Genomic DNA, 27,481 nt, shown 5'->3' with positions numbered 1-27,481 from the left:
GTTACCAAAAAATCGGGTTATTGCTGTAGTGAGCCATCTTTTTTAGAGGCTCCTCTGTTATCATGCTGTTAACTGGGTTTAGATCACAAGTTATATGGTGTGATTGGTGTGGCTGGTATGAGTCTTACCCGGGATTCAAAATCCTTCCTTATTGTGTACGCTCGTCCGGGCACAGTATCCTAACTGAGGCTTGGAGGAGGGTCATAGGGGGAGGAGCCAGTGCACACCAGGTAGTTCTTAAGCTTTACTTTTGTGCCCAGTCTCCTGCGGAGCCGCTATTCCCCATGGTCCTTACGGAGTCCCCAGCATCCACTACGGACTACGAGAAATAGAATTATCGGTAAGTAAATTCTTATTATCTGTTATGTGGCCCATGTGCCACCAATGATACATAGACCCCTGAGTATTAAATAGGAGCAGGGTCTCCCAACAGCACAGCACAGTGATGTCCGCTTAGGGTTGATGGGTTTGAACCCTCAGGTAGAACCCATCAATAGTTTGCTTGTGTGCATACCGCGGGGGGATTCGCTATTGGGCTTAGATATCGATATTTTACCACCATTGGTTGGCCATCGATAGTGAGCCAATTGCTTTCCCCATCAAACCAGTGATGGTTCATGAATTACCCTATGTTAGATCTGGTATCCGGTTGATAGATGGACAGTGTCTAGTTAGACGGTCAATAATAATAATAATATAATATATGTTAGACAGACATTAGGTCGACAGAGTCAAAAGGTTGACAGGGTCAAAAGGTCAACATGAAAATGGTTGACTTAAAAAAAGATAGACACATGTTTGAAAAAAATTTTTTACATATTTTTGGACTATTTCATACCTTCTCTATCCATGTCGGCATAGAGTTGGTTATAAACCTTGTGGCGAGCCACTGAGCCCGAAGCGTGGGCGAGCGTATGCCTTTCTACAATTGGGGGTCCCAGATGACAAAACTATCCACACAAACCTCAAAAATGCAAAAAAAACATGGTGTTGACCTTTTGACCCTGTCAACCTTTTGACCTCTCTACCTATTTTATGTCAACCTTTTGACCTTGTTGACTTAATGTCTGTCTAACATAAGTGGCGAGATGCGTGGAAAGTGATAAAATGGAGAGTGAAAAAGTGCCAGCCAATCAGCTCCTAACTGCCATGTCACATGCTGTGTTTGAAAAAAATGGCAGTTAGGAGCTGATTGGCTGGTACTTTTTCACTCTCCATTTTATCACTTTCCAAGCGATTATGCAACTGGCCCCATGGTGTCTATCCATTGACTGTCTAACTAGACACTGACATGCAGATTTTGGTGTGAAATGGATCAGTATGTGGAAGTATGTACTGCAAATGTATTCTTCTTCATGGAACTAGAATTCTGGGCCTGATTGGAAGGTGAGCGTTATGCTTATGTTTGCGCAGTCATCCGATATTTTTTTCTGCTGCGAATGTGTCTTGTGATTACTGCCGGGGAATGCAGTGATATTTTGGGTTCAGAGAATTGGTGTGCCAGTGGGTGTTTCTGGGTGGTAAGGGGGGGGAGGGGGGGGGGGGGTAGCTAGCCAGAACGAGGCTTGTTGCGTCCAGTGACTGCATCCAGTTATGCAGTTGTACTGGCGGTTGTGACCATGTACCGTAGCGGTGCTGTAATGTGCGCAAAGCGGCGGATCAGAGACGCACTGCCCAACAGTGCGTCTCTGATCCGCCGCTTTGCGCACATTACAGCATCTCTGTATGAATTCCAGCGGCTGTGACAATAGCAGAAATTTGCAGTGGCGCTGCGTAAAAAGAGACATCCGTGACTGCATTTGTGCCCACCGCTGAATCAGACCCTCTATTGTTTATCCCCCTAGACCAGAGGTTCCCAAGGCAGCCTAACAGTCCAGGTTTTACGGATATCCATGCTAGAGGACACTTACTTCGTACTTCAGTCAATTTGATATAACCATCTGTGATCAACCATGGATATCCTTAAAACCTGGAATGCTAGGGTGCCTTGAGGAACGAGTTTTGGAACCACTGCCTCAGACTGTAAGTATATGCCAGTGTTAGGTTGCTACTGTTGATTTCCACTTGAAACCATTTGAATCGTATTGATTGTACGACGATGTAACGTCATTATGTGTATATCTATATGAGTGACCTTTAGATAGACATTTGTATTGTAACACTGCCGTGTGATAGAGATTGTAGCCTGGGACAAGACAATCAATTTGAGATGAACTAGTCACTACATGCATCATTATTACCAGCAACCCTGCCAGGATGGGATCTTTCGATCCCTCTCCAGTGGGTCAGAGCTGTTCCCGAAGCCCATTATAAATCTCACTATGCCGCCAGATGACCGTGCATACACAGTAGCGTGGCCGGGTCCGAGCACGGATCACTGTACTTCTTGCAGAACGTCTGGGCTTGGGATCCGATGAGGCCATGTGAGCAACCCATTTACTTCTCCATCTCCTAGAAAGTCCCCATTGGAGTCACTGTGCCTGGTCATTGCAATGGCTCATGCACAGGCAGTGGCACTGAACGCACGGGAAAGAATAATGGGGGTCATTCCGAGTTGATCGCTAGCTGTATTTGTTCGCAGCGCAGCGATCGGGCTTAAAAAATGCAGTTCTGCGCATGCGGCGCAATGCGCACGCGCGTCGTACGGGCACAACGAACTATGTAGTTTTGCACAGGGTCTAGCGAAGCATTTCAGTCGCACTGGTGGCCGCAGAGTGATTGACATGAAGTGGGCGTTTCTGGGTGTCAACTGACCGTTTTCAGGGAGTGTTCGGAAAAACGCAGGCGTGCCAGGGAAAACGCAGGCGTGGCTGGGCGGGTTTGTGACGTCAAAACAGGAACTAAACAGTCTGAAGTGATTGCAAGCACTGAGTAGGTTTTGAGCGACTCTGAAACTGCACAAAAATACTTTGTAGCTGCTCTGCGATACATTCGATCGCACTTCTGCTAAGTTAAAATACACTCCCAGTGGGCGGCGGCATAGCGTTTGCACGGCTGCTAAAAACTGCTAGCGAGCGATCAACTCGGAATGACCCCCAATGATGATACTTGTGGTGAGGGTAAGCGACCGTTCCCTTCACGTGCATTATATTTACACGTGAAGAGGGCACATGTTATGTAGACTAGAGAGTAAATGTTTTCCATCCTGCGGAAGTTTTGGTGCATGCAAATCACGTGTTCTTTAGTCTTTGCAGACAACAAGGCGCCTAAGCTCTATACAATTACTCGCAATTTGAATTTTAGATAGCATCATTGTTATTTAATAGTAAGATGCCCCAGTACCCGCAGTGCTGGATAATGGGGAGACATATCATGTATTACAGGATTGCCCTGTTCAGTATCTCTTTTCACAACTATTTGCAGCAATAAGAGATGATTCTTCAGGGCCGTTTATCACTAATCAGCAGCCAGGACATTGCATCCAGTAACCTGCCGCCCCAGCAAAAAGAGAACAGTATGGGGATAGAATTCACTGTCGCTGTACTGGCAGGTGTGGAACCGGCAGCGCTACTGCGCATCTAACCGTCACGGAGAAAAGGGTGGGGAGGTGTCCAGCCGAATGTGGGGAGGTCAGAGGTACTGAGGGAAAGTGTTGTACACACCAGGTATATTGTATCTGGCATACCTTCAGCATTATTGAATTAATTAATGGCAAAGTTAATTAATTGCAATAATAGTAGTTTTGCAGGTTTTATGACTCCATGCAGTTTAATAAGAAAGCCACTATGGGGGACATTTACTAAGCAGTGATAAGAACGGAGAAGTGAGCCAGTGGAGAAGTTGCCCATGGCAACCAATCAGCAGCTCTGTATCATTTTATAGTATGCAAATGATAGATGTTACTTCAGTGCTGATTGGTTGCCATGGGCAACTTCTCCACCGGCTCACTTCTCCGCTCTTATCACTGCTTAGTAAATGTCCCCCTAAGTATGGTATCAAGTTAATCTAGCCATACACAGAACGTGTTGGGTATGCGAGACCGATGTTCGGGATCCCGGCGTTCATCATACCGAAGCTGGTATCCCAACTGGCAGAACGCCGACAGGTGGGCAAGCGCAACAAAGCCCCTTGCAGGCTCGGTGGTGAGCGCGCTCCATGGGTGTCATGGGAATAGCCCTCGGCCTCCTGTCGGCATTCTGGCGGTCGGGATCCTGGCTTCAGAATGCTGACTACCGGAATCCCGAACACCAGTCTCGTAACTACATCCCCACGGAACGGTTTGGGTTGGTGTCGTTTTGTTTGACCAACCATTATACCGCATGTAGACAGGTTACATACAATAAAAATACGGCTGAAGCGGCCACTGCAGCGTAAACAAATCCCTTTATCAAAGTATAGTCCATAACACTGTGGATGGGAAACCAGTGGGCGGCACGGCGGCCCACCTGCAGCTGCACAGGTTCTCTCATTCGCCCGCAGAAACTTGCATTGGCATCCGTTAGTAAATCGGGCTTCACCACAGCTCCCACCTAGGTAGATGCCCCTTGTTCTCCGCACTGCACAGAACATTATGCTTGTACCCCTGTCACCCACTGTTTCTCCCTGTCACTCTCCCAATCCCAGTCAACCTCTGTCTTCCTCCTGCCTTGTGCTGCCACCCACTGCTGTGTGGCATATTGTGAACTTGGGTTGGTGGGGTGGGGGCAAATTATATTTTTGCACCTGGGCCCACCACTATCAATTTCTGCCACTGGCATAGGCAATGGGTACAATGAATAAAATAGGCGAGAAATTATTTGTTCAAGAGTGATGAAGCGTCATCTACTTCTCGGCGAATACCTGGGATTACAGTGCAGGGCAGTTTGCTGGTTTATCATCTCGCAGATATGTTAATGCCCACTTCCTGGTTTGGGGAGTGTCTCCATGGAAACGCGCTCACTTGCGGGAAATCAGGTCCAGATGGAATCGGTGTGGAAGCAGTTTTATTAAACACACATATATGGTATATACCAGTGGTTCTCAAACTGTGTGACGTGGCAACCTGGGGTGCCACGGGACACTTGCAAGGGTGCCTTTGATTGGTGGTCCAGGACCAATTAAAATTATTTATGGTCAATATAATAGGCAAAACCAGTGCTTGTGGCTGCCAGTCATAAAATATGTGGACAAACTGAAGCAAATCCTGTCCCTCACCACACAACTGAACCTAAGGATGACATATAAACACAATTTACCTCATTTAATATTTCTTTCTAAATTTCTCATTAAGACCCTTTTGGCCTAGGGGGCGCCGTGAAAACTTTTCTTATACTCTAGGGTGCCGTGATTCAAAAAAGTTTGAGAACCAGTGGTATATACCTGTATATTCCCTTTTAACCCTCAGTCAGGCGCAGCTGGCCTGACAGGCGCCGCAAAGCTGTTCTCGCTCCCCTCTCCGCCCCAAGGGGGGCGCAGGGGCCTGTCCCTCCTAGTACCTTCCTATCTCTAGGTGCTGTTTGAACCCCCCCAGTCAGTTTTCCTGCCACCTGCGTGGAGTGCAGTAGTGACCCTCCTGGCCTCTCAGGTACACTGCGCCCAAACTTTTTTGCTTCAGATTTTCTGCTGAAATGGCCCGTAAAACCTACGATTTCTCTCTTTGTACGTCCTAATGAAGGTCACTGATCACTTTAAGAGCGTTAGAATTGAGTTAATTAGGTGCTAATGACCATTTTCTAACAGGCACTGTGCCTAAACCCGGGAGTCCCATATGTGCGCCTGATGGATGGTAAAAAGTCATGTCATTACAGAAGTGCTTCAGATGCGATCACAAGCGTCTGCAATAATATGTTATAACTGCGACAAATTGTGCGTCCTGTCCCCAGATCACTTCAGATGTACCCCCTGCCTGGTGAGTCTGCGCTTACACCATGAATTACACAGGGTGTGTGTTTGATGAAATGGGCGTTTATACCACAATTGCAAATGCTGTTTTACAGGTTTATCCACTTGCTGTCTGATGGCAAGAAGTAGGATGATGAAAGTTAATGAGCTTTGGGTCAGTTTTCCTTTGGAGAGAGAATTGACTGCATAGGAAAGGAATGAGTTAAACATCTTGTGAGGGGTGGACCTAGATGTGAGGAAAGTACAGCCTTTGGGAAAAGGGGAGGGTTTAATATATATATAGGGAAGGCTAGGCCATTTTGCTCTCTCTTGTTGGTGAATTGCCTTTGGGTAAGTGCTGCAGTGCAGAACTTCCCAGTTGATTGTCGGTTTTTTGGAGTTTTTGGGTGTATTCAGCTTCCCTGCATCCCTACATTACAAATAGCTCTCCCCTGCATTCCATTTATCTGCATGGCTTCCCGCCCTCGTCGTTCCGCCGGGCCCCCAGCTCGGTACCGCGCTTCTGGCGGTGGAGCTGGACCCGAGGAAGGGGTGGCAGGCCTGGGGGACGGGGCTCCGTCCCCTGGGGCCTCCACGGGCTCGGACAGGAGCGCAGCGCGGCGGACCAGGTCGGCCTCGCCGCTGGGGGCCACGCCGGCTTTGCCGGGCGGGCGCGGGCGGCGGGGTAGGCCGGGGGTACGGTCAGGCCGCCCGGAGGTAGACGGGCAACAGGCCTCGCCTGTGAGCGCGGCAGGAGAAGCAGCGGTGTCCGGGCCTCGCGCGGCGGATGTCACGGAGACTGCAGACGGGAGCTCGATGGCGGGATGCAGTGGAACGCGCGCGCGCCCACGCTCGCAGCTAGCACCAGTGTCTCCCCAGATCACTACCCGGCAGCCGGAGTACGGCGGGGGCCGGGGGCGGAGGAGAGGCAGGGCGTTTATAGGAGGCAGCAGGGCTGCACAACATGAGGCAGGGTATATGCACGTTTCTCTGTCTCCCCACCTCACTCCCCTGGAGCCGGAATCCAGCGGCCTGCAGGGGAGGAGGGGGGACAGGGCATGGGTTAGTGGCCGCAGGGCTGCTGCCCGCGCTGCCCGGTCTCGCAGCGGCTCCCTCCCAGCGGCCGGAGATGGCTCAGATCCGCAGGGGGAGGGGGCGTATGTAGAGGTGGAGAGTGAGTGCAGCGCTGGCACCGACGACCAGTCCCCCGGTAGAGGCGGGGCTTGGTGGGGGACTGGTTCGCAGTCGGTCACGGGCACCCCCTTTTCCCCGACGGGGCGTCGGGTGTCCGGTTTACGCCTGTCGCGCGCGGGCCCCGGCTGGAGGTCCCTCGGGGTCCGATGCCGCGTTTTGGGGGCGGTCAGGACCCCTCCGGAGCACTGGCGTCGGCACTGACCACGGTGGTGGCGGCATTAGGGCCGCTGGCCGCGGCTGCTTCCCCGAGGGTAGCTCCAAATTCCGGCACACCTGCGGTGGCAAGCGGGTCCGGTGGGCGGAGGGTTTCAGCAGCGCAGCGAGTTGCCCGCGCCTGCCGGGAGCTTGGGGCTGCCGCCGCAGAACTGGATCATGGTCCGGGACGGGCAGGGGCGCGCGGCGGCGACGCCCCCCTCACGTATTGCTCGGCAGGCGCCGCGATTGCTTGCTGGGTCCTTCGCTCCTTTCTCTTCTACAGGGGATCGCAGGGAAATGGAGATGGCAGAGTCCGAAGAGGAAGATGTCGGTTTGGCCACGCCGGAGGATTCCATGGCGGGACAGTCGACGGCATCTGGTGAGGGGGTGCAGTCGGTATCGGGCTCCTCCACGAGCTCTAGTTCTCGTAGTTCTTCCTTTTCCTCCTCCTCATCTTCTCTGTCGTCGCCGGCGTCTGACGTTAGTAGTACGACTAGGGCGAAGAAGCGTGCGACGAAATTCGCCAAGAGGGCGGCGGGACAGCAGAAGAGGCGCAAGCGGCTGAGCGAGGAAGCTCGCAGGGCCAAGAAACGCCGCGATTTGCCCGGGGGGGGGGGGGGGGGGGGGGGGGGGGGGGGGGGGTTGTTCGCTGCGACTACACGGCAGTGATGCGGGGGCTGAGGGATAGCTGCCGTAGGAAGATTTGCAGGGGGGACTTCGTTGATGTGTTCGTCTTAAAGAAGGACGCGAAGAAGGAGCATAAGGCGGCGGCAGCAAAGAAGGGCATCGGGGCCGAGGCCTTCCGTACCTTCGATAACTGGCTGGCCGGTTTTTGGGTCTTCGCGGCTTGTTACCTGGAAGATAGACCGGACGAGCACATGAACGTCATTCGGTACCTGCATCTCATACACGATATGCAGCGCACATCTTCGGGCTCTGAGTGGCGTCGGTATGACCAGGAATTCAGGGAGAAGCAGGACGGGTTGCAGGTCATGGACTTTGGGTGTAAGGACGTGGAAGTCTGGCTCAAGGTCACTCGGGCTTCACAACAGGCTAAGGAGCCCCGGAACGCGGGGGCGGACGGGCATCGCGCAGGGTCGTCCGCCCAAGGGTTCGGCGCGGACGGCGGATCAGGCAAGTCAGGTAGGTCGGCCGTCCGTGCAGGGGGGCAAGCCGCCACAAAAGGAAAATGTTTAGCGTTTAACAACGCGGCCTGTTCCTTTGGCAAGCAGTGTCGTTTTCGACACTTGTGCTTGCAATGTGGCGGATCCCACCCTGCCTCCTCCTGCTTCAAAGGCAGTCGTCAGGGTACCCGGGGTAAGCAAACTTACCGAAGACAGGCCACGGGCGGGAGCGCTCCGCAGAGCTCCAACGTCAATTAAGTTGGATGCGATGGGCCGGTGGTTGGATTGGTATCCAAATAGGGCGGATGCGAAATTTTTGTTTTCCGGTTTTCGTTTTGGTTTTCGCTTACCTGTTGCGAGCGAGGTGTCGGTGCGGGCCCAACGGAACCTCCAGTCTGCCCGAGCCTTGCCGTTGGTGCTGCGGGAGAAAGTGGATAAGGAGGTCAGGTTGGGCAGGATGGAGGGACCGTTTACATCGCCCCCGGTGGATGGCTTGGTCATCTCCCCAGTGGGGGTGGTTCCCAAGAAGACTCCAGGCGCTTTTCGGCTGATTCAGCATCTTTCTTACCCGTCGGGGGCGTCGGTCAATGACGCGATACCGCCGGCTCATTGCTCGGTGGTGTATCAGTCGTTTGACGAGGCGTTGGAGATGGTCCGCAGTTACGGGACTGGGGCCCTCATGTTGAGTCCGCTTTTCGTTTGCTGCCGTTACATCCGGACTCATTCCGTTTTATGGGTTTTCGGATAGGAACGGAGTATTTCATCGACAAATGTTTGCCGATGGGATGTTCCGTTTCATGCTCGTTTTTCGAACGGTTTAGCACGTTTCTACATTGGTGCGTGGAGTCTTCGTCGGGGGGTCACGGGGTCGCCCATTACCTCGATGACTTCCTGTGTGCGGGTCCGGCAAATTCTTCACGGTGCGGCGACTTGCTTTTCAGCATACGAGCTCTGTTTTTCCACTTCGGCGTTCCCGTGGCCGTGGATAAAACAGAGGGACCGGCCTCCTGTTTGTCCTTTTTGGGGATTGAGATTGACACGGTGGCGGGATCGTGTCGGCTGCCTCGGGACAAGGTGGTGAAGCTCCGCGACGCTATTTGCCGGTTCGAGGGGTCGCGTAAGGTTGCACTGAGGCAGGCGCAGTCCTTGCTGGGCATGTTGAACTTGGCTTGTCGGGTAATCCCGATGGGCAGGGTTTTCTGCCGGAAGCTAGAAAGGGCGACTGCGGGGTGTGCCAGACCACACCATTTTGTGCGATTGTCCTCCGAGATTAAGAGGGATTTGGCCGTATGGGCCTCGTTCCTGGAGGACTCCAACGGGGTGTGTATATGGCAGGCGCGAACGGTGGACAGCGCTAGGTTGCAGCTGTTCACCGACGCAGCGGGTGCCTCTGGATTCGGTTGCTATCTGGAGGGATCTTGGTGCGCGGACTCCTGGCCGGCGGAGTGGCATCGCGAAGATTTAACTAAGGACCTGTTGCTTCTGGAGCTTTTCCCCATTATGGTGGCGCTGGAGGTCTGGGGCGACCGGCTGGCTCATCGCAGCATCTTGTTTAGATGTGACAATCTGGGCGTGGTGCATGCGATAAATAACCAGAGGGCAAAGTCGCTGGTGGTTCTGAGGGTGCTGGGACAGTTGCTATTGACATGCCTACGTAGGAACCTGTGGTTCCGCGCGCAGCATGTGCCCGGTCTGGAGAACGGAATTGCCGACGCTTTGTCGCGAGGGCAGTGGGAAAGGTTTTGTTTGTTGGCACCCGAGGCCGACGAACATGGTTTTCATTGTCCCGGTTATGTTTGGCAGGTGATCGGGCCGGACTGGAGGGTCTAGCGTTGCGGTCAGTCGCGCCAACCACGCTTAAGGCTTACGGACAAGCTTGGAGCGAGTGGGAGGAGTTTGTTCGAGGACGAAATCAACAAGGTAAGAGCGGGCATCGGATGATGCTTTCTTTTATTTGGCAGCTGTATGTTTCGGGTAGGTCCAGAGCGGTGGTATCCCGGTACTTGGCTGGTATTTCGTTTTTCAGCAAAATAAGGGGCGTCCCTGACGTGACAAAAAGCGGGATTTTGCTGAAGGCGATGAAAGGATGGGCGCGAGTCGCGCCGACGCCACATGACAGGAGGCGGCCCATTGATGCGGCTTTGTTGCCGGCGGTCATCAGGGCGGTTGGAGGCGTCGCGTCGTCCATGTTTGAGTCGCTGTTGTTCAGTTTGGGACGTCGGCGGCGGGATTTTCCAGGGCTGAAATCCAGGCGGTGGAGCGATGGAAGTCGTCGAGTTACAGACGATATATTCGCCCCGTTGCATGAGATGTTGGCTTGCGCGTGGTATTTTGTTTAATTACAGTTGTATAATCATGTTGTTACAGTTCAGTACGTTATGGTGTTGTGCGTTTGTTTTGTCCCCCCCCCCTTTTTATCCTACTCAGGGATTAGCTACTCGCCGTTGCTGGCATGAGCCGGCAGCGGGGGTCTGGAGTTCTTTTGCGATTTTTTGCCTGACTTGACGGACTGAATTCTAATCCACAATTCGGCTGATCAGTTCTAATTAAAGTCCCTCAGCAGGTTTTTACGCTTTCACCTCCAGGTGAGTTCTTACATGTTTTTCCCATTTTATATCCCCCCCCCCCCCCCCCCGTTTAGTTTCTTATTTTAATTTTCCCATTGTGCGTTTATGTCCGCTTCAAATTGGCTAGAAGCTTGTGCAGATCGGCTAGGCCGTGACTTCTGCAATAAACGGAAACTCAAAAAAAATTTCTTTTTGGCAGATCCTTCAGGTTAATGCATTTAATAAGCAATGGTATAGATATTTAGTAACCAATTTTACCCCCCTTTTCCTCCTCTTCAGGTTGGTTTGAAGAGGACTTGACTATTTGGGTGGTTGGCCACTCTTATGTATATTGGGCCGCCAAGTTTTTGGCCTCGGAGGGGGCTCAGATGTTGCCTAGGGCTCAGGGAGTTCGTTGGCTTGGTTGGCGAGGGATGATGTGGAAAGAGCTGAGGAGTAGACTAGTCAGTCAGGCCAGCAAGCATGGAGTCCCTAGGGTCCTGGTTGTCCATCTAGGTGGCAACGACCTGGGGAAGAGGACATCCTTGGAGCTGCGGTGGGCCATGATACAGGATCTGGCAAGTGTGGCCTCAGCATGGACCAATTGTGTATTGGTGTTCTCCTTGATGGTTCCAAGGTTGAGTTGGCGAGGTGTGGCGGATGGTCGCCAGATTGATGAGGCCAGAAAGAAGGTGAATGGGGCGGTGGCAAAGTGGGTGTTGTCCCACGGAGGCAAAGTAGTTCGCCACCCTAGGATTCGGTTCCGAGACAGTCACCTTTTTCGGCCTGATGGGGTACATCTATCCAATGAGGGGATGATGTTTTTCCTGGAGGATCTTTGTCTTGTGTTGCAGGAGTTAGGGTGAGGTTATGGTGGCGGTGCGAAGACTCTGGGGAAGAGTCTTTCGCTGTTGGCGGAAAAGAACGGCAGTTTGTAGTTGTATGGTAAGCTGTAGTGATTTACAGTTTGGTGTGGTTTAGGTGCACTCACCTCCATCTACTTATTGGCCGCTCGACCACCCGTCCGGGAAGGCAGCGGCAGGGCACCCATCAGGGTGGGTAGTCACTGTGGGGGTTGAGTTGTCGCCTATTACCGATTTTGATAGTTTGTAGTTAAATTAGGATGGTTTCGAATTTTTAGCACTTTAAGGTTAGCGTTAGTTTAATAGAGCCGTTCTTTTTTCTGCCACCATATGCCGGCTGAATCGGCATCTTAACAAAATTTTCAATTACAGGTTTGCTATGGTTAGGGTCAAATAAATAGCTAGCAATTTGTCTGCCAAATTCAAGTCTCCGTGTCTTTATTTCTTGGTATAGAGGTAACGAATGCTTTACGTTGAATGAAGGGGTCCACCGAATATCACTAGGATGTTTAATAGTTACTGGAATTTACCTTGTGTGTATTTGGCCCAAGTTCCAGCACTCCTTCTCCATAATTATGCAATGTGGGAGGATAGTTACTGCACGGTGTAATGTAGTATAGGGGAACCTGATGCTACCACTGAGTATTTGTATTGTGTTAGGGAGTATTATGGATTATCTGTCCTGATTTTATTACTGTACATTACAAGGGAACTAGTACACAGGCGCAAAATCTGGCATGTTCTGTACAGACGTTAAGTCCTATGCGGCAGAATTGGTGTTACACTACCGCTGTCATTATCGGAGTTGCCTGTATCTAAACCTCTGCTGCCCTTGGTACATTCTGCTCCAGGACCCCACCCAGATGTGTCCAGACATCGCTGACCTGCACGGCTGCACTTTCAGCGGCTTGTGTGCCTGCATTGTTTCACATGGAAACCTGGATTATCACACCGATAAGAGGAGAGTCGCTGGATATTGTAACCATGATCACAGCAGTTAGACAACACTTCTCCCAGGCCCCTTAATGAATGGAATCATTAGTCCGAAAACAATTCAGTTCTGATCAGTAGCGTAGGGAAAATCGCAGCCATTTCTCCTGTTTTTATTTGGGTATTTTTTTCCCAGTAGAACTACAGGTACCAGCGGGCCCGTTTTTCCACCCGCATGCTGGTACTTGTGGTTCTCCAAGTACCAGCTTGCGGGGGAGGCTTGCTGGGACTTGTAGTTCTTCTGGGAAAAAAACAATATTCTTTCATTTTACTCAAGGCTATTAGCCCCCCATCCGCAGCCCTTGGATGGGGGTGACTAGTTGGGTATTTAATGCCACGGCCGCAGGGCGCTGTATAAAAGTGACCCCCGGCTGTGGCATTATCTGTCCAGCTAGTGGAGCCTGGTGCTGGTCCAAAAAATACGGGGGACCCCTACTCTTTTTGTCCCCCCGTATTTTTTGCACCAGGACCAGGCGCAGAGCCCGGTGCTGGTATTTAAAATACGGGGGATCCCCTGTCATTTTTTTTCCCGTATTTTGGCAACCAGGACCGGCTCAAAGAGCCCGAGGCTGGTTATGCTTAGGAGGGGAGACCCCACGCAATTTTTTTTCGTTTTTTTTTACTGTTTTTCCCCGTTTTTTTTAAACATTTTTACAAATCTAATCAAAATCCGTCAAATCGGCCGTTTTTCGACAGCGGGACTGTCGAATCCGTTTTTTATTGAATATGTAGAATTCGGGCACCCACCTGCCGGAATTCGACGGTCGAATTGTGTCGAATTAAAAAACGGGTGAAAAATTGCCGCGATTCGCCGGCAATTGCATATACCCCTAAATCTCTGATATAATGCCACCACCCGAGGGGGAAACTTTGCCCCTGGCATTTAAGTCATGCGTCAAACTTGCATTTTGAATGCAAGTGCAATAAATGTACTCGCATGTGCAAACTTCATGGCATTCCATCCCCTATACATGTGTGCCAGTATCTGCTTCAATTCAGTGTATGTACCCGGTCCATTTGTATGGGACACACTGGGAAGTTTTAGAGTTGCACGTATGGCAATTGCTATTACTCTCGCATTGCATACACGGAAATAAATGAGGATATTCACGCATGTTGCACACACTCCTAGGCACCCGCACCACCCCCTATCCATCCGCATAAGGAAATAGCCTACATCATTCAGTGCGTGTTTGTACAAGTCCTATACCAGGATGAAGAGAGAGCTCTAAAATAAGACGGGTCTCTGTGTACGCACAATTCTGCACAGCCTGCCTCTCCATGTGCCTATAATTTGAGGAGGTAAAACAACATACTAGTTGCAGAACATTAGTTTCATGATTTGCTTTTATTATTTGTATTAATGCAGCAATCCTACACAGCCTTAGTTTTCTCCATTGAATAGCAAGTTAAGGACCTTTTTGAGCATGTGTTTGAGCTGTCTTTTCTACAATTCATTATCTTTTTTTTTTTTCAAAATCTCTCTGGAGGGGAGACCAGTGTGACTGTCAGCCATACACAGACTCCCAACTCTGCATGTTATGTGATCATAAGACAGAGGGGGGGGGGGGGGGGGGGGGGACGGAGAGGGAATTTCCCTTCAGCACACTAAAAATTACCTGTAACCATACCTGAACCTATCTAGTAATAGAAATTCAGAGAATTAGTCACACATCTTTGCAAACACATGTTTAAGCTGCTGAGCCACTTCACGGCTTCTCCGATATCAGCAGTCCTAACACTACATAATAGCAGTGCCCACATAGGGCCATGTAATTTGTCACAGTAAGCCTCATGATAAAGGCTATTACTAAAACACATCCAGACAGAGAGCTAACTTACCCGGGAGCCACCCCCAGGATCTCCCATTGGCACTACAAGGAACAGCATGGTATCGGAGAAGTCGTGAAGTGGCTCAGCAGCTTAAACATAGGTTTAGGTATGGTTACAGGTAATTTTTAGTGTGCTGAAGGGAATGGAAATTTAGGGGTGGGATTTGCAACCCCCTCCTCTCTGTTATGTGATCATCACAGAGGAATGAGAAGGATGGGGACTGGTTTACAGTGCACAGAGTAGACTGAGCTCAGAGAGGAGTTCTAAAGCCTCTCTGCTCACTACATCCTATGCCATGTACTAAGTATCGCATTTGCAATGCGATACATACCGGCATTTATCGGGTACATACTGGCATTAATAACGGAGCTTGGTACACATGGAAGCACAGCCAAAACTCCCAAATACTGTATACATTTCATGTGATTGGTCAGGTTAGGTAGGAAAGTGTTCTGTTTTAATAGGGTGTTATTTATATTAACATCTAGTAGTGATGGCATGTGTGCACTTGGAATATGTGTTACTCATTATTAGCGGATAACAGTAACGTGACCGCAATGAGAGCTATACCAGTGACAGATACATAGGCCCAGCGTTACTGTAATGCTTAAAATAAACAAATGTTATATTACACCAACAGTCACAAGAAAAGAGGTGACCTTTGATACTTTGTGACAGGTTTGCTCATCTCTTTCCTCGCTTTACAATGGCCCATGTGACAGGGTGACATATGTCCGACCTATACACACAGACTTTTGGAACCTGGCGGAGCTGCATGTTCCAGGATGAAAGTAGATAAGTGTATGGGCTAGATGCATCATCGCTGGGATGTGATAAACTGGAAAGAGAAAAGGCACCAGCCAATCACCTCCTCTCTACCATGTCACAGGTCCTGTTTGAAAAATGACAACTGTCATTTTTCAAACAGGACCTGTGACATGGTAGAGAGGGGCTGATTGGCTGGTAGTTTATCACTTTCCATTATCACTTTCCATTATCACTTTCCATTTTATCACTCTCCAAGCGATGATGCATCTGGCCCTTTGTGTGAATTACAGCTATGGAACTGCAGACTTTATTGATTAGGCCACCCGTGTGTACGGCTGGAAACAATGTGACGTGTTCTGTGTCCCCTTTCTTCATTATTCACTGGAAATCCTGAATGAGCCCTTCCAGGGCCACGTATATCACTGGGTAATGCTAAGCGGTTGCCTAGGACGCCAATGGCAAATTATTGAATGGGTGACCTAACGTAATGCAAATCTCTGGTTGGTTTTGCCTTTTTAAACGATTGCCGCTTTAAAAATATGTGCTGGAATCTTGCCTGTGCTTCCATCTCGCAGACTGTTACATAGCGTTTGGTATGGGATAGCACCAGTCAGAATCACGCCTGCTTGTAACCCCGACAGGGGCGCAGCCGTAATCTAACCCTAATCCTAACCTTCCCCTTCCCGAAGCCTTAGTCTAACCCTCCCCCGCATACTTACTTTCGGCATTCTGGCATCAGCTGTTGGGATTCCGGCGATGGTATTCTGACCGCTGGGATCCCGAACACCGCCATCTCAACTACACCCCGTTACATAAGCCCCACAGTCTATGAATAAAGCTGGGGTGATGGTTGTCAATATATTCTTCTTTGCGGTGGGAGTAGGGCTCGGACGGTAAGCCAGGATGAGTTCTAGCGTTGGCGAATATTCTGCGGCACAGCGCAGTCTATGGTGATTGGCATCACAGTGGTGACCGGCGTGTCTGAGTTATAGAATTATGGCATCGGCAAATATTTCCCATACAGTATGTTTCCTGGCTGTTGTATAGAAATGTACTAACCTTTTACAGGCCCCGTTGTGGGCTCCTTTTACTAATGAACTGTAATTGATCCAGGGAACACACTTGCATGTATGGCCTGTAGATCTCCATTATTAATACTGCTTATACAGTAGGTGTACTATATCTGCAATCAGAGCGACCAATCAGAAACTTTCTGTCAATGGGGTCGATTCAATTCACTAACAGTTGAATAGCGCCGGGAGCAAACTCCCGGCGCTATTCAACTGTTAGTGAATTGAATCGACCCCATTGACAAAGTTTCTGATTGGTCGCTCTGATTGCAGATATCAATACAGCGACAAGTGACCCTCGATGAGAGAAGAAACCCGACAAAAGTGCTGCCGCGCGGCTGATTCTGTCGGGAATCAGCCTCGCGCCGGGGAGTTAAGTCGGAGAATGCCCGTTCTCCCAACAAAACAACCTGTTTAGTCGGCGAGAAAGGGCCATCGCCGACTTAACTGGAGCTGAATTGAACAGTGTCGAGAGCGAATTCCCGTCGCTATTCTACTGTCGCTGAATAGAATTGACCCCTATGTCTGAATTGCACAAGACAAGTCAAAGCAACTCGCTGATTTGTTGTGATTGTTAGAATCACATTTTGCATACAAATGAAGTAAACCATAGTGTCTGTAATGATCAGTATATATAATTTGACTGAAAATGGGCTAAAAAAAATTTCATACATGCCCCATATCATGAATAAAAAGCTGATGGGAAGTTACACTGGAGTGCTATGTGCCATACATAGCCCCCCTATTGTCACACTGTAGACAGGATAGCCTGAACTGTAAGGGTACGGTCCCACTAGTCTGGGCTTTTCTCCTGACTGTTCCAAGGTGTTTCCCAGCACTAGAGTTTCTGACAACTCAACGGTGTTTTTGGGGAGGGGTTTGAGGCTGCATCCCAAAAGAACGTGCACTCCTCGACGCTGATTTTTGCCATATTAGCCAAGTCTGAGGGGCCTATTCATGAAGCAGTGAAAAGAGTGGAGAAGTGAGCCAGTGGAGAATTTGCCCATGACAACCAATCAGCATTGAAGATACATTTATAATTTGCATACTATAAAATTAGACAGAGCAGCTGATTGGTTGGCATTGACAACTTTTCCGCTGGCTCGCTTCTCCACTCTTTTCACTGCTTCATGAATAGACCCCTGAGGGATCTATTTACTAAGCCTTGGATGGAGATAAAATACCAGTCAATCAGCTCATAACTGCCATGTCACAGGCTGTGTTTAAAAAATGACAGTCAAGAGCTGGTTGGCTGCTATTTTATCTCCGTCCACTTTATCCCATCCAAGACTTAGTAAATAGACCCCTGAGGGGCAGATGTATTAAGCCTGGTGAAGTGATAAAGCAGTGATAAGTACAAGGTGATAACGCACCAGCCAATCAGCTCCAATATGTAAATTGGCAGTTAGGAGCTGATTGGCTGGTGCGTTATCACTTTGTACTTATCACTGCTTTATCACTTCTCCAGGCTTAATACATCTGCCCCTGAGTGCCCTAACAGCCTTCACTCCCACCTCAGGTGCCACCCCCTCTGCTGCTGCTTAACTTGTATGGGGCAGGACTACATATTCAACTCCCCCCTGCCCCCTATGTTAGGTTACCTAGTGGTAGTGCCAACCGTCTTGCTTTGTAGGACAATGCATGTAATGGGCCATTTTGATATGCATGGTGCAGCCATCTTTCAGGTGGGCAAAGGGTCCATTCCCCTCTCCTCCCTTTAGAATATTCCATTCAGTACCCCTGGATGACTGCTAGGGGGTGCTGTTTCACACACTTGAGTCGTTATGGGTTAATTTATGGTTATATAGAGAATAGTATACGATCAAAGATAAAGGTTGAACTCGATGGACAACTTGTCATTTTTCAACCTTGTTAACTATTACAATCCGTGCGGAGTTTTGTCTGTGTTGCAGTAAGATCTGTTCATTTACAAAGTTAATGGTGTCGCTCTCAAGTGGGATTCCGTATACAGATGTGCCTTCGTACATAATTGCTGCGGTCACACCAAACAGACCCCATCGGCACGCCAGGTCTAGTGGGACTGATGCACTTGTATCTGTGCGCTACGGAGTCTCTGAATCTGTGCACGAAGTGCTACAGTGCCGCAGTTTTTTTTCCAATACAAGCTCCATATACAGACTCGGCCACATACAATATGCAAGTGTCATATGCAGTGTAAGATGAATCAGCACAGCCTCCAGGTGCGTCGTAGTTGCATTGCGTTGCGACTAAGACGCATTTTCTGCAAAAATAAATAAGACTACAGACGTTAGCAGAGCTGTACTGGAGCTGGCGGCTCACTCCTGCCAGGCATCTTGCGCTGTGTGGCTTATTGAGGCTAGATGTATGAGGACGCTTCTGTATGTACACTTATAATATATTACATACACCGAGTTATAATTTAATTTTTGTTTTGAAATATTTCCGATTTTTTGTTTTTAACCAACTGCTGACTCTTCTGTGTCTCCCTCTATTGCCGGGAGTTTGGACACCCAAAGCCGTGAGTTTGGACGGGTTTAGCTGTTAAACCCGGCCTGTTTGGGTGCGACGCAGGCGATGTGTATGGGCATCCAAACACAATTTAATAGTGACAATTGTTTGGGCGTCCAAACAGGGCCGTCTTTTCGTATGGGCTCAATGGGCTCTTGCCCAAGGGCCCCAGGAGTATAAGGGCCCTAGGCTGATAGCTGAGGGTCCCCTCTTTCCAAGGGTACCAGATTTTTGAAAATCGGCCCTGGGGAACCGGAGATATCCGACTTGAAAGCAGTGGTCCCCATCCAAGCCTGTTAATTGCTCTTCCTAGCCTGATATCTCGGGTTCTGTCTGACTTAGAATATTTCTGAAGATATAAACCAAAAGCTGTGACTCTCCCCTTTTGGTGGACACTGGCAGCTTGTCTCTACTATGCCCAGAACCAGAGATATCAGCCTTCAAGCAGCTGGTCCCTGCTCCAGATCCACACTCCTGGTATGCAGTTTTATATTTTCGTTGGTGAATTGCTCTGGCTCCTGAACTCTGATCCCAAAGTCCCCAGAACCTTCGTAAAGGTGGGACTCTCTAGTTTTTTTATCCCATTCAAAGCTAAGAAATATATTTTCAGGAACTTGAGATATCTGCAGTCAAGCAAGCTGCCCTCCCACCGGAAAATGATAAATATTAAGCCCACTCCACTATCCACCCCTCCCCTATGTATTAAACAACCCCTACCACCCTAGAAGTCATGTACTAGGGCTTCTTCATTCAGCCCAATGCCCCATTATACAGTTTAGCCCCATCTGTGCAGTAAAGGAGTAATTAGCAGAAATTACTGCTCCAGGTCCTACATGCTGAGCGGAAGATAGAACGCCCCCTACCGCCCGCGGGACATCAAAGCTGCCGCTTATAGCACCCCCACCCCTACTGCTGGAGGATGGGTAGGGGGCCCAGTGCATTGCTGTGCCCAGGGGCCTACACTGCTGTTAAGACGGCTCTGCGTCCAAAAAGTCCCAGTTAGACTGGATTTTTAGGCGCCCACAACAGTTGAATAAGCCCAATAGAGTGATTTACACTTTAAAGTAAAAGGCATATATTTGTGCAAATGACAATCGGCCGACTTCCATTTACTCATACACTGTATAGTGACAGCTTAAGTGTAACCTTAAACCTTGTGCCAAGTACGGAGAGCCACACAGTAATTTGTGTTGTCCTAGAGCCTAATTCAGACTTGATCGCAACAGCAAAATTTTTCTCTAATGGGAAAAACTATGTGCACTGCAGGGGGGGGGGGGGGGCAGATGTAACATGTGCAGAGAGTTAGATGGGGGGGGGGGGGGCAGATGTAACACGTGCAGAGAGAGTTAGACTTGGGTGGGCTGTGTTCAAACTGAAACCTGAATTGCAGTGTAAAAATAATGCAGACATTATTTACCCTACACAGAGACATCCCACCCAAATCTAACTCTCTCTGCACATGTTACATCTGCCCCCCCCCCCCCCTGCAGTGCACATGGTTTTGCCCATTAGAGACAGATTTTGCTTTTGCGATCAGATCTGAATCAGGCCCTCCGTCCACTGCGCAGTGTGACAGGGGCCATGATAATGACATGATCTGCTGTGAAATGCCTCGTCACGCTCCTGACCGTTTCACTAGGGAAGTGGGCAGGACATGGGAAGATACCCATTTGTCCACATCCCATATTTCACCTCTTCGGCTGTCTGAGAACAGAAGTTCACACTCTGATCATTCCCTCTGGGAAGACTCAGGCGTAATACACAGGGGTCTAACAATGCTCTACTTCCCCCAGTCCCTGCTTCTACTGTTTGTCTTGCTGTAATGCCAGCGCGTACTGCACCTTCTCTAGAGAACAGTGACCTTTTGTGTGAAGTTCCATCTCCAGTTGTCACACACACACACACACACACACACAACAGCAGCGGAGGAATCTAGGGGCAGATGTATTAACCTGGAGAAGGCATAAGGAAGTGATAAGTGCAAGGTGATAAATGCACCAGCCAATCAGCTGCAATATGTAAACTAACAGTTAGGATCCGATTGGCTGGTGCCTTTATCACCTTGCATTTATCACTGGTTTATCACTTCCTTATGCCTTCTCCAGGTTAATACATCTGCCCCCTAATTCCATAGCGCCCCTGTGCACTTAGCCAAAACTCCTTTGTTTTTAGTACTGCCGTCTAGAGGACTTTGCTTACTGACCAGAACACCCCATCCTGCCCAAACAAGTATTAAATGGTCTTCCCAGAATGAATGCTAAAGTATTGATATAAGTTTGTGAATGGTCAAATACTGGGGCAGATGTATTAAACCTGGAGACGGCATAGGGAAGTGATAAACCAGTGATAAGTGCAAGGTGATAAAGGCACCAGCCAATCAGCTCCTACCTGTCTATTTGCATATTGGAGCTGATCGGCTGGTGCGTTTATCACCTTGCACTGATCACTGGTTTATCACTTCCTTACGCCTTCTACGGGATAATACACTTTTCTGTAAAAAGTGTTGTGGAATATGCGTGTGTTCTATGGCCCTCATTCCGAGTTGTTCGCTCGCAAGCTGCTTTTAGCAGCTTTGCACACGCTAAGCCGCCGCCTACTGGGAGTGTATCTTAGCATATTAAAATTGCGAACGAAAGATTAGCAGAATTGCGAATAGACACTTCTTAGCAGTTTCTGAGTAGCTCCACACTTACTCGGCAACTGCGATCAGTTCAGTCCGTTTCGTTCCTGGTTTGACGTCACAAACACTCCCAGCGTTCGCCCAGACACTCCCCCGTTTCTTCAGACACTCCCGCGTTTTTCCCAGAAACGGCAGCGTTTTTTCACACACACCCATAAAACGGCCAGTTTCCGCCCAGAAACACCCACTTCCTGTCAATCACACTCCGATCACCAGAACGAAGAAAAAACCTTGTAATGCCGTGAGTAAAATTCCTAACTGCATAGCAAATTTACTTGGCGCAGTCGCAGTGCGAACATTGCGCATGCGCAATTAGCGGAAAATCGCTGCGATGCGAAGAAAATTACTGGGCGAACAACTCGGAATGACCACCTATAAGTAACTGATCATTATGAAATAATTATTACGAGACCTGTAAGCATTCATCTTACTCTTTGATTTCTACCTATTGATGTTTACATGATTTTTTTTAACTATTTTTTTGCAGATTTTCGGAGCACTTGTTTGGATTCTGGTGGCAGCCTCTAACGTGCCAGTGCCAATCGTACAAGGATGGGTGATGTTTGTGTCCGTGGCAGCCTTCTGCGGCTCCCTGTGCTACCTGTGTGTGTTCCTGTGTAGCCTGGTCAATATGATCTATACCAACTGGAACTTTGTGGTAAGTACCGTGAGTACTGTTTTGTGTGTAGGGCGAAGGTTTTCTGCAGAACTTCTTTTAGTTTAACGTTGGCCAAAAATAAGTCTCATGGCAAAAAGAAACAAGTGAAACCAAAACATTATGGTCCACCGGAATGGTCTGTAGAGGGGATTCTGCTAAAATCAGGGCTGGAAGGAAGAGGGGGGAAAAAAAGTACAGAGTTTCGCTGAACATCAGATTCTCAATACAGACCTTCACATTCTGCTTCATGCAAAGGAGAAATAAGAATGAACTGAAAATAAGTTTTTCAACCAAAAAAATATTTCCCCGTCCTGCCGCTGAGCAGTAATTCCCATTTTTACTACATCACTCCTGCCAGATTATCCCTGTAGGTTAGCATAGATGTCAGACACCTCATCTCACCACACTCTGCTCTAAACAATATCTCTAAAGAACATCCTGTCCCCTGTGTTTGCTGAAGGAGATTATTTGAATTCTGTCCTCCCAAAGACTAATCTTCCAATACAATGGAAGTGATTGTGTGATAGTCAGAGATGTGTATATACCCGGGACTGACACCCAGGTGCAATTGTTAATTGTTCTCCCAGCGAGATCTCCAGGAATCGGACCCTAGATCTTCTCGTTACGGGCTGCTTCACCACCTATTGATGCACTCCTTTGGAATGCGCAGCAAGTTACAATTCCTCCAATACTAGCACCTATTAGAATGTCCAAGATCACTCTGGAAAGCCTGTTCCCTGTCCTGATAATATCTTTCCAACCTCTGCTGAACTTACCTCTCTCTATCTATGCTAATAAGGACGATGAGAAAATATGGGATGGGCATCACAGCCCTGAGGTCATGGGCTGGATTCCAATTAGGGTGATATATGTGTAGAGTTTGTATGTTCTCTCTGTGTTTTTCCTTTGGGTGCTCTGGCTTCCTCCCACAGTTCAAAAATATACTGAAAGGGTAATTGAGTTTTGACATAAAATGATTTGATCATGTGTATGTACTATCCCTTGTGATTGTTTCCTTGTAATAGGGAATATAGATTGTAAACGCCATTGGGGCAGGGACTGAGGTGAATGGCTATGTAGTCTATGTAAAGCGCTGTGAAATATGTGTGTGCAGTATAAATATCTGATAATAAATCAATACATAAAGCCTATATAAAAGGAATCTTCTGGGTAGTGCTTTTGCGAATGTTATGCTTATATTTCTCTAACGTCCTAGTGGATGCTGGGGACTCCGTCAGGACCATGGGGAATAGCGGGCTCCGCAGGAGACAGGGCACATCTAAAAAAGCTTTTAGGTCACATGGTGCGTACTGGCTCCTCCCCCTATGACCCTCCTCCAAGCCTCAGTTAGGTTTTTGTGCCCGTCCGAGAGGGTGCAATCTAGGTGGCTCTCTTAAAGAGCTAGTTAGAACAAAGCAAGTGGCGTTGCCGTCTCCTGATACGGCCGCCCTCAAGGATCCAGCAGATAGGAGGCTGGAAACTACACTGAAGAGTATATACACACATACGGGTGTTATACTGCGACCGGCAATAGCCTCAGCCTGGATGTGCAGTGCTGGGGTAGTGTGGTTGGATTCTCTGACTGAAAATATTGAGACCCTGGATAGGGACAGTATTTTATTGACTCTAGAGCAATTAAAGGATGCTTTTCTTTATATGCGAGATGCTCAGAGGGATGTTTGTACTCTAGCATCAAGAGTAAGCGCGATGTCCATATCTGCTAGAAGAAGTTTATGGACGCGACAGTGGTCAGGTGATGCGGATTCCAAGAGGCATATGGAAGTATTGCCATATAAAGGAGAGGAATTGTTTGGGGTCGGTCTTTCGGACCTGGTGACCACGGCAACTGCCGGCAAATCCACCTTTTTACCTCAGACCCCTTCACAACAGAAAAAGACACCGTCTTTTCAGCCGCAGTCCTTTCGCTCCTATAAAAAGCGACCAAAAGGACAGTCTTATCTGCCGAGAGGCAGAGGAAAGGGTAAGAAAGGGCAGCACGCAGCCCCTGCCCAGGAACAGAAGCCCGCCCCGGCTTCTACAAAGCCATCAGCATGACGCTGGGGCTTTACAAGCGGACCCAGGAACGGTGGGGGGTCGACTCAAGATTTTCAGCAATCAATGGGCTCACTCACAAGTGGACCCGTGGGTCCTGCAGATAATATCTCAGGGTTACATGCTGGAGTTCGAAAGGTTTCCACCTCGCCGGTTCCTAAAGTCTGCTTTACCAACGTCTCCCTCAGAAAGGACGTCGGTTTTGGAAGCCATTCACAAGCTGTATTCTCAACAGGTGATAGTCAAGGTACCCCTCCTACAACAGGGAAAGGGGTATTATTCCACACTATTTGTGGTACCGAAGCCGGACGGTTCGGTAAGACCTATTCTAAATCTGAAATCCTTGAACCTGTACATACAGAAATTCAAGTTCAAAATGGAGTCACTCAGAGCAGTGATAGCGAATCTGGAAGACGGGGACTTCATGGTGTCCCTGGACATAAAGGATGCTTATCTGCATGTCCCAATTTACCCCTCACACCAAGGGTATCTCAGGTTCGTGATACAAGACTGTCATTATCAGTTTCAAACGATGCCGTTTGGTTTGTCTACGGCCCCTCGGGTCTTTACCAAGGTAATGACCGAAATGATGGTTCTTCTACGAAGAAAAGGCGTATTAATTATCCCTTACTTGGACGATCTCCTGATAAGGGCAAAGTCCAGAGAACAGCTGGAAGTCGGTGTAGCACTAACCCAGGTAGTGCTCCAGCAACACGGGTGGATTCTGAATCTTCCAAAATCTCAATTGACCCCGACAACTCGTCTGCTGTTCCTGGGAATGATTCTGGACACGGTTCAGAAAAAGGTGTTTCTCCCGGAGGAAAAAGCAAGGGAGTTATCCGAACTTGTCAGGAACCTCCTAAAACCAGGAACGGTGTCAGTACATCAATGCACAAGAGTCCTGGGAAAGATGGTGGCTTCGTACGAAGCGATTCCATTCGGCAGATTCCATGCACGGACATTTCAGTGGGATCTGCTGGACAAATGGTCCGGATCGCATCTGCACATGCATCAGCGGATAGCACTGTCACCAAGAACAAGGTTGTCTCTCCTGTGGTGGCTGCAGACTGCCCATCTGTTAGTGGGCCGCAGATTCGGCATACAGGACTGGGTCCTGGTGACTACGGATGCCAGCCTACGAGGTTGGGGAGCAGTCACAAAGGGAAGAAACTTCCAGGGCGTGTGGTCAAGCCTGGAGACGTCTCTTCACATAAATATACTGGAGCTAAGAGCGATCTACAATGCTCTAAGTCTGGCAAAACCGCTGCTTCAGGGTCAGCCGGTGTTGATCCAGTCCGACAACATCACGGCAGTCGCCCACGTAAACCGACAAGGCGGCACGAGAAGCAGGAGTGCAATGGCAGAAGCGGCAAGGATTCTGCGCTGGGCGGAGAATCATGTCATAGCACTGTCAGCAGTGTTCATCCCGGGAGTGGACAACTGGGAAGCAGATTTCCTCAGCAGACACGACCTTCACCCGGGAGAGTGGGGACTTCATCCAGAAGTTTTCCACATGATTGTGAACCGTTGGGAAAAACCAAAGGTAGACATGATGGCGTCTCGTCTCAACAAAAAATTGGACAGGTATTGCGCCAGGTCAAGAGACCCTCAGGCAATAGCTGTGGACGCTCTGGTAACACCGTGGGTGTACCAATCAGTGTATGTGTTCCCTCCTCTGCCTCTCATACCAAAGGTGCTGAGAATTATACGGAAAAGAGGAGTAAGAACGATACTGGTGGCTCCGGACTGGCCAAGGAGAACTTGGTATCCGGAACTTCAAGAGATGCTCACGGAGGATCCGTGGCCTCTACCTCTGAGAAGGGATCTGCTTCAGCAGGGACCTTGTATGTTCCAAGACTTACCGCGTCTGCGTTTGACGGCATGGCGGTTGAACGCCGGATTCTAAAAGAAAAGGGCATTCCAGAGGAAGTTATTCCTACCTTGATTAAGGCTAGGAAGGAAGTGACTGTACAACATTATCACCGCATTTGGCGAAAATATGTTGCGTGGTGTGAGGCCAAGAAGGCTCCAACGGAAGAATTTCAATTGGGTCGATTCTTACATTTCCTGCAAGCAGGATTGTCTATGGGCCTAAAATTGGGGTCTATTAAAGTTCAAATTTCGGCCTTATCAATTTTCTTCCAGAAGGAATTGGCGTCAGTGCCTGAAGTACAAACTTTTGTCAAAGGTGTACTACATATACAACCCCCAATAGTGCCTCCAGTGGCACCGTGGGATTTGAACGTGGTTCTAAATTTTCTCAAATCTCATTGGTTTGAGCCGTTAAAATCGGTAGAATTAAAATACCTTACATGGAAGGTAACCATGCTGTTGGCCCTGGCTTCTGCCAGGAGAGTTTCAGAGTTGGCAGCTTTGTCATACAAGAGCCCATATCTGATATTCCATTCGGACAGGGCAGAATTGAGGACGCGTCCTCAATTTCTCCCTAAGGTGGTTTCGGCATTTCACTTAAACCAGCCTATTGTGGTGCCTGCGGCTACTAGCGACTTGGAGGACTCCAAGTTACTGGACGTTGTCAGAGCATTAAAAATATATATTTCAAGGACAGCTGGAGTCAGAAAAACTGACTCGTTGTTTACATTGTATGCACCCAACAAGATGGGTGCTCCTGCGTCTAAACAGACGATTGCACGTTGGATCTGTAGCACAATCCAACTTGCACATTCTGTGGCAGGCGTGCCACAGCCTAAATCTGTAAAGGCCCACTCCACAAGGAAGGTGGGCTCATCTTGGGCGGCTGCCCGAGGAGTCTCGGCATTACAACTTTGCCGAGCAGCTACGTGGTCAGGGGAGAACACGTTTGTAAAATTTTACAAATTTGATACTCTGGCTACAGAGGACCTGGAGTTTTCTCATTCGGTGCTGCAGAGTCATCCGCACTCTCCCGCCCGTTTGGGAGCTTTGGTATAATCCCCATGGTCCTGACGGAGTCCCCAGCATCCACTAGGACGTTAGAGAAAATAAGAATTTACTTACCGATAATTCTATTTCTCATAGTCCGTAGTGGATGCTGGGCGCCCATCCCAAGTGCGGATTGTCTGCAATACTTGTACATAGTTATTGTTACAAAAATCGGGTTATTATTGTTGTGAGCCATCTTTTTAGAGGCTACTTCGTTTTGTTATCATACTGTTAACTGGGTTCAGATCACAAGTTGTATGGTGTGATTGGTGTGGCTGGTATGAGTCTTACCCGGGA

The 27,481-nt window shown here is 49.0% G+C and overlaps 1 protein-coding gene across 1 annotated transcript in view; it reads left to right on the top strand.

The window, feature by feature from the left end:
- Positions 1-27,481, top strand: part of MAL2 (mal, T cell differentiation protein 2) — a 97,231-nt gene that overhangs the window by 9,571 nt on the left and 60,179 nt on the right. The window contains exon 2 of the mRNA XM_063924466.1: positions 22,040-22,210. Within this exon, the coding sequence (XP_063780536.1) occupies positions 22,040-22,210 (171 nt within the window). The remainder of the gene's footprint in view (positions 1-22,039; positions 22,211-27,481) is intronic.

This window comes from Pseudophryne corroboree, chromosome 5, assembly GCF_028390025.1.
Source record: "Pseudophryne corroboree isolate aPseCor3 chromosome 5, aPseCor3.hap2, whole genome shotgun sequence".
In the NCBI taxonomy this organism is placed as follows: domain Eukaryota; kingdom Metazoa; phylum Chordata; class Amphibia; order Anura; family Myobatrachidae; genus Pseudophryne; species Pseudophryne corroboree.
The sequence above is the reverse complement of the archived record's forward strand: the minus strand, read 5'-3'. Positions and strand labels throughout refer to the sequence as shown.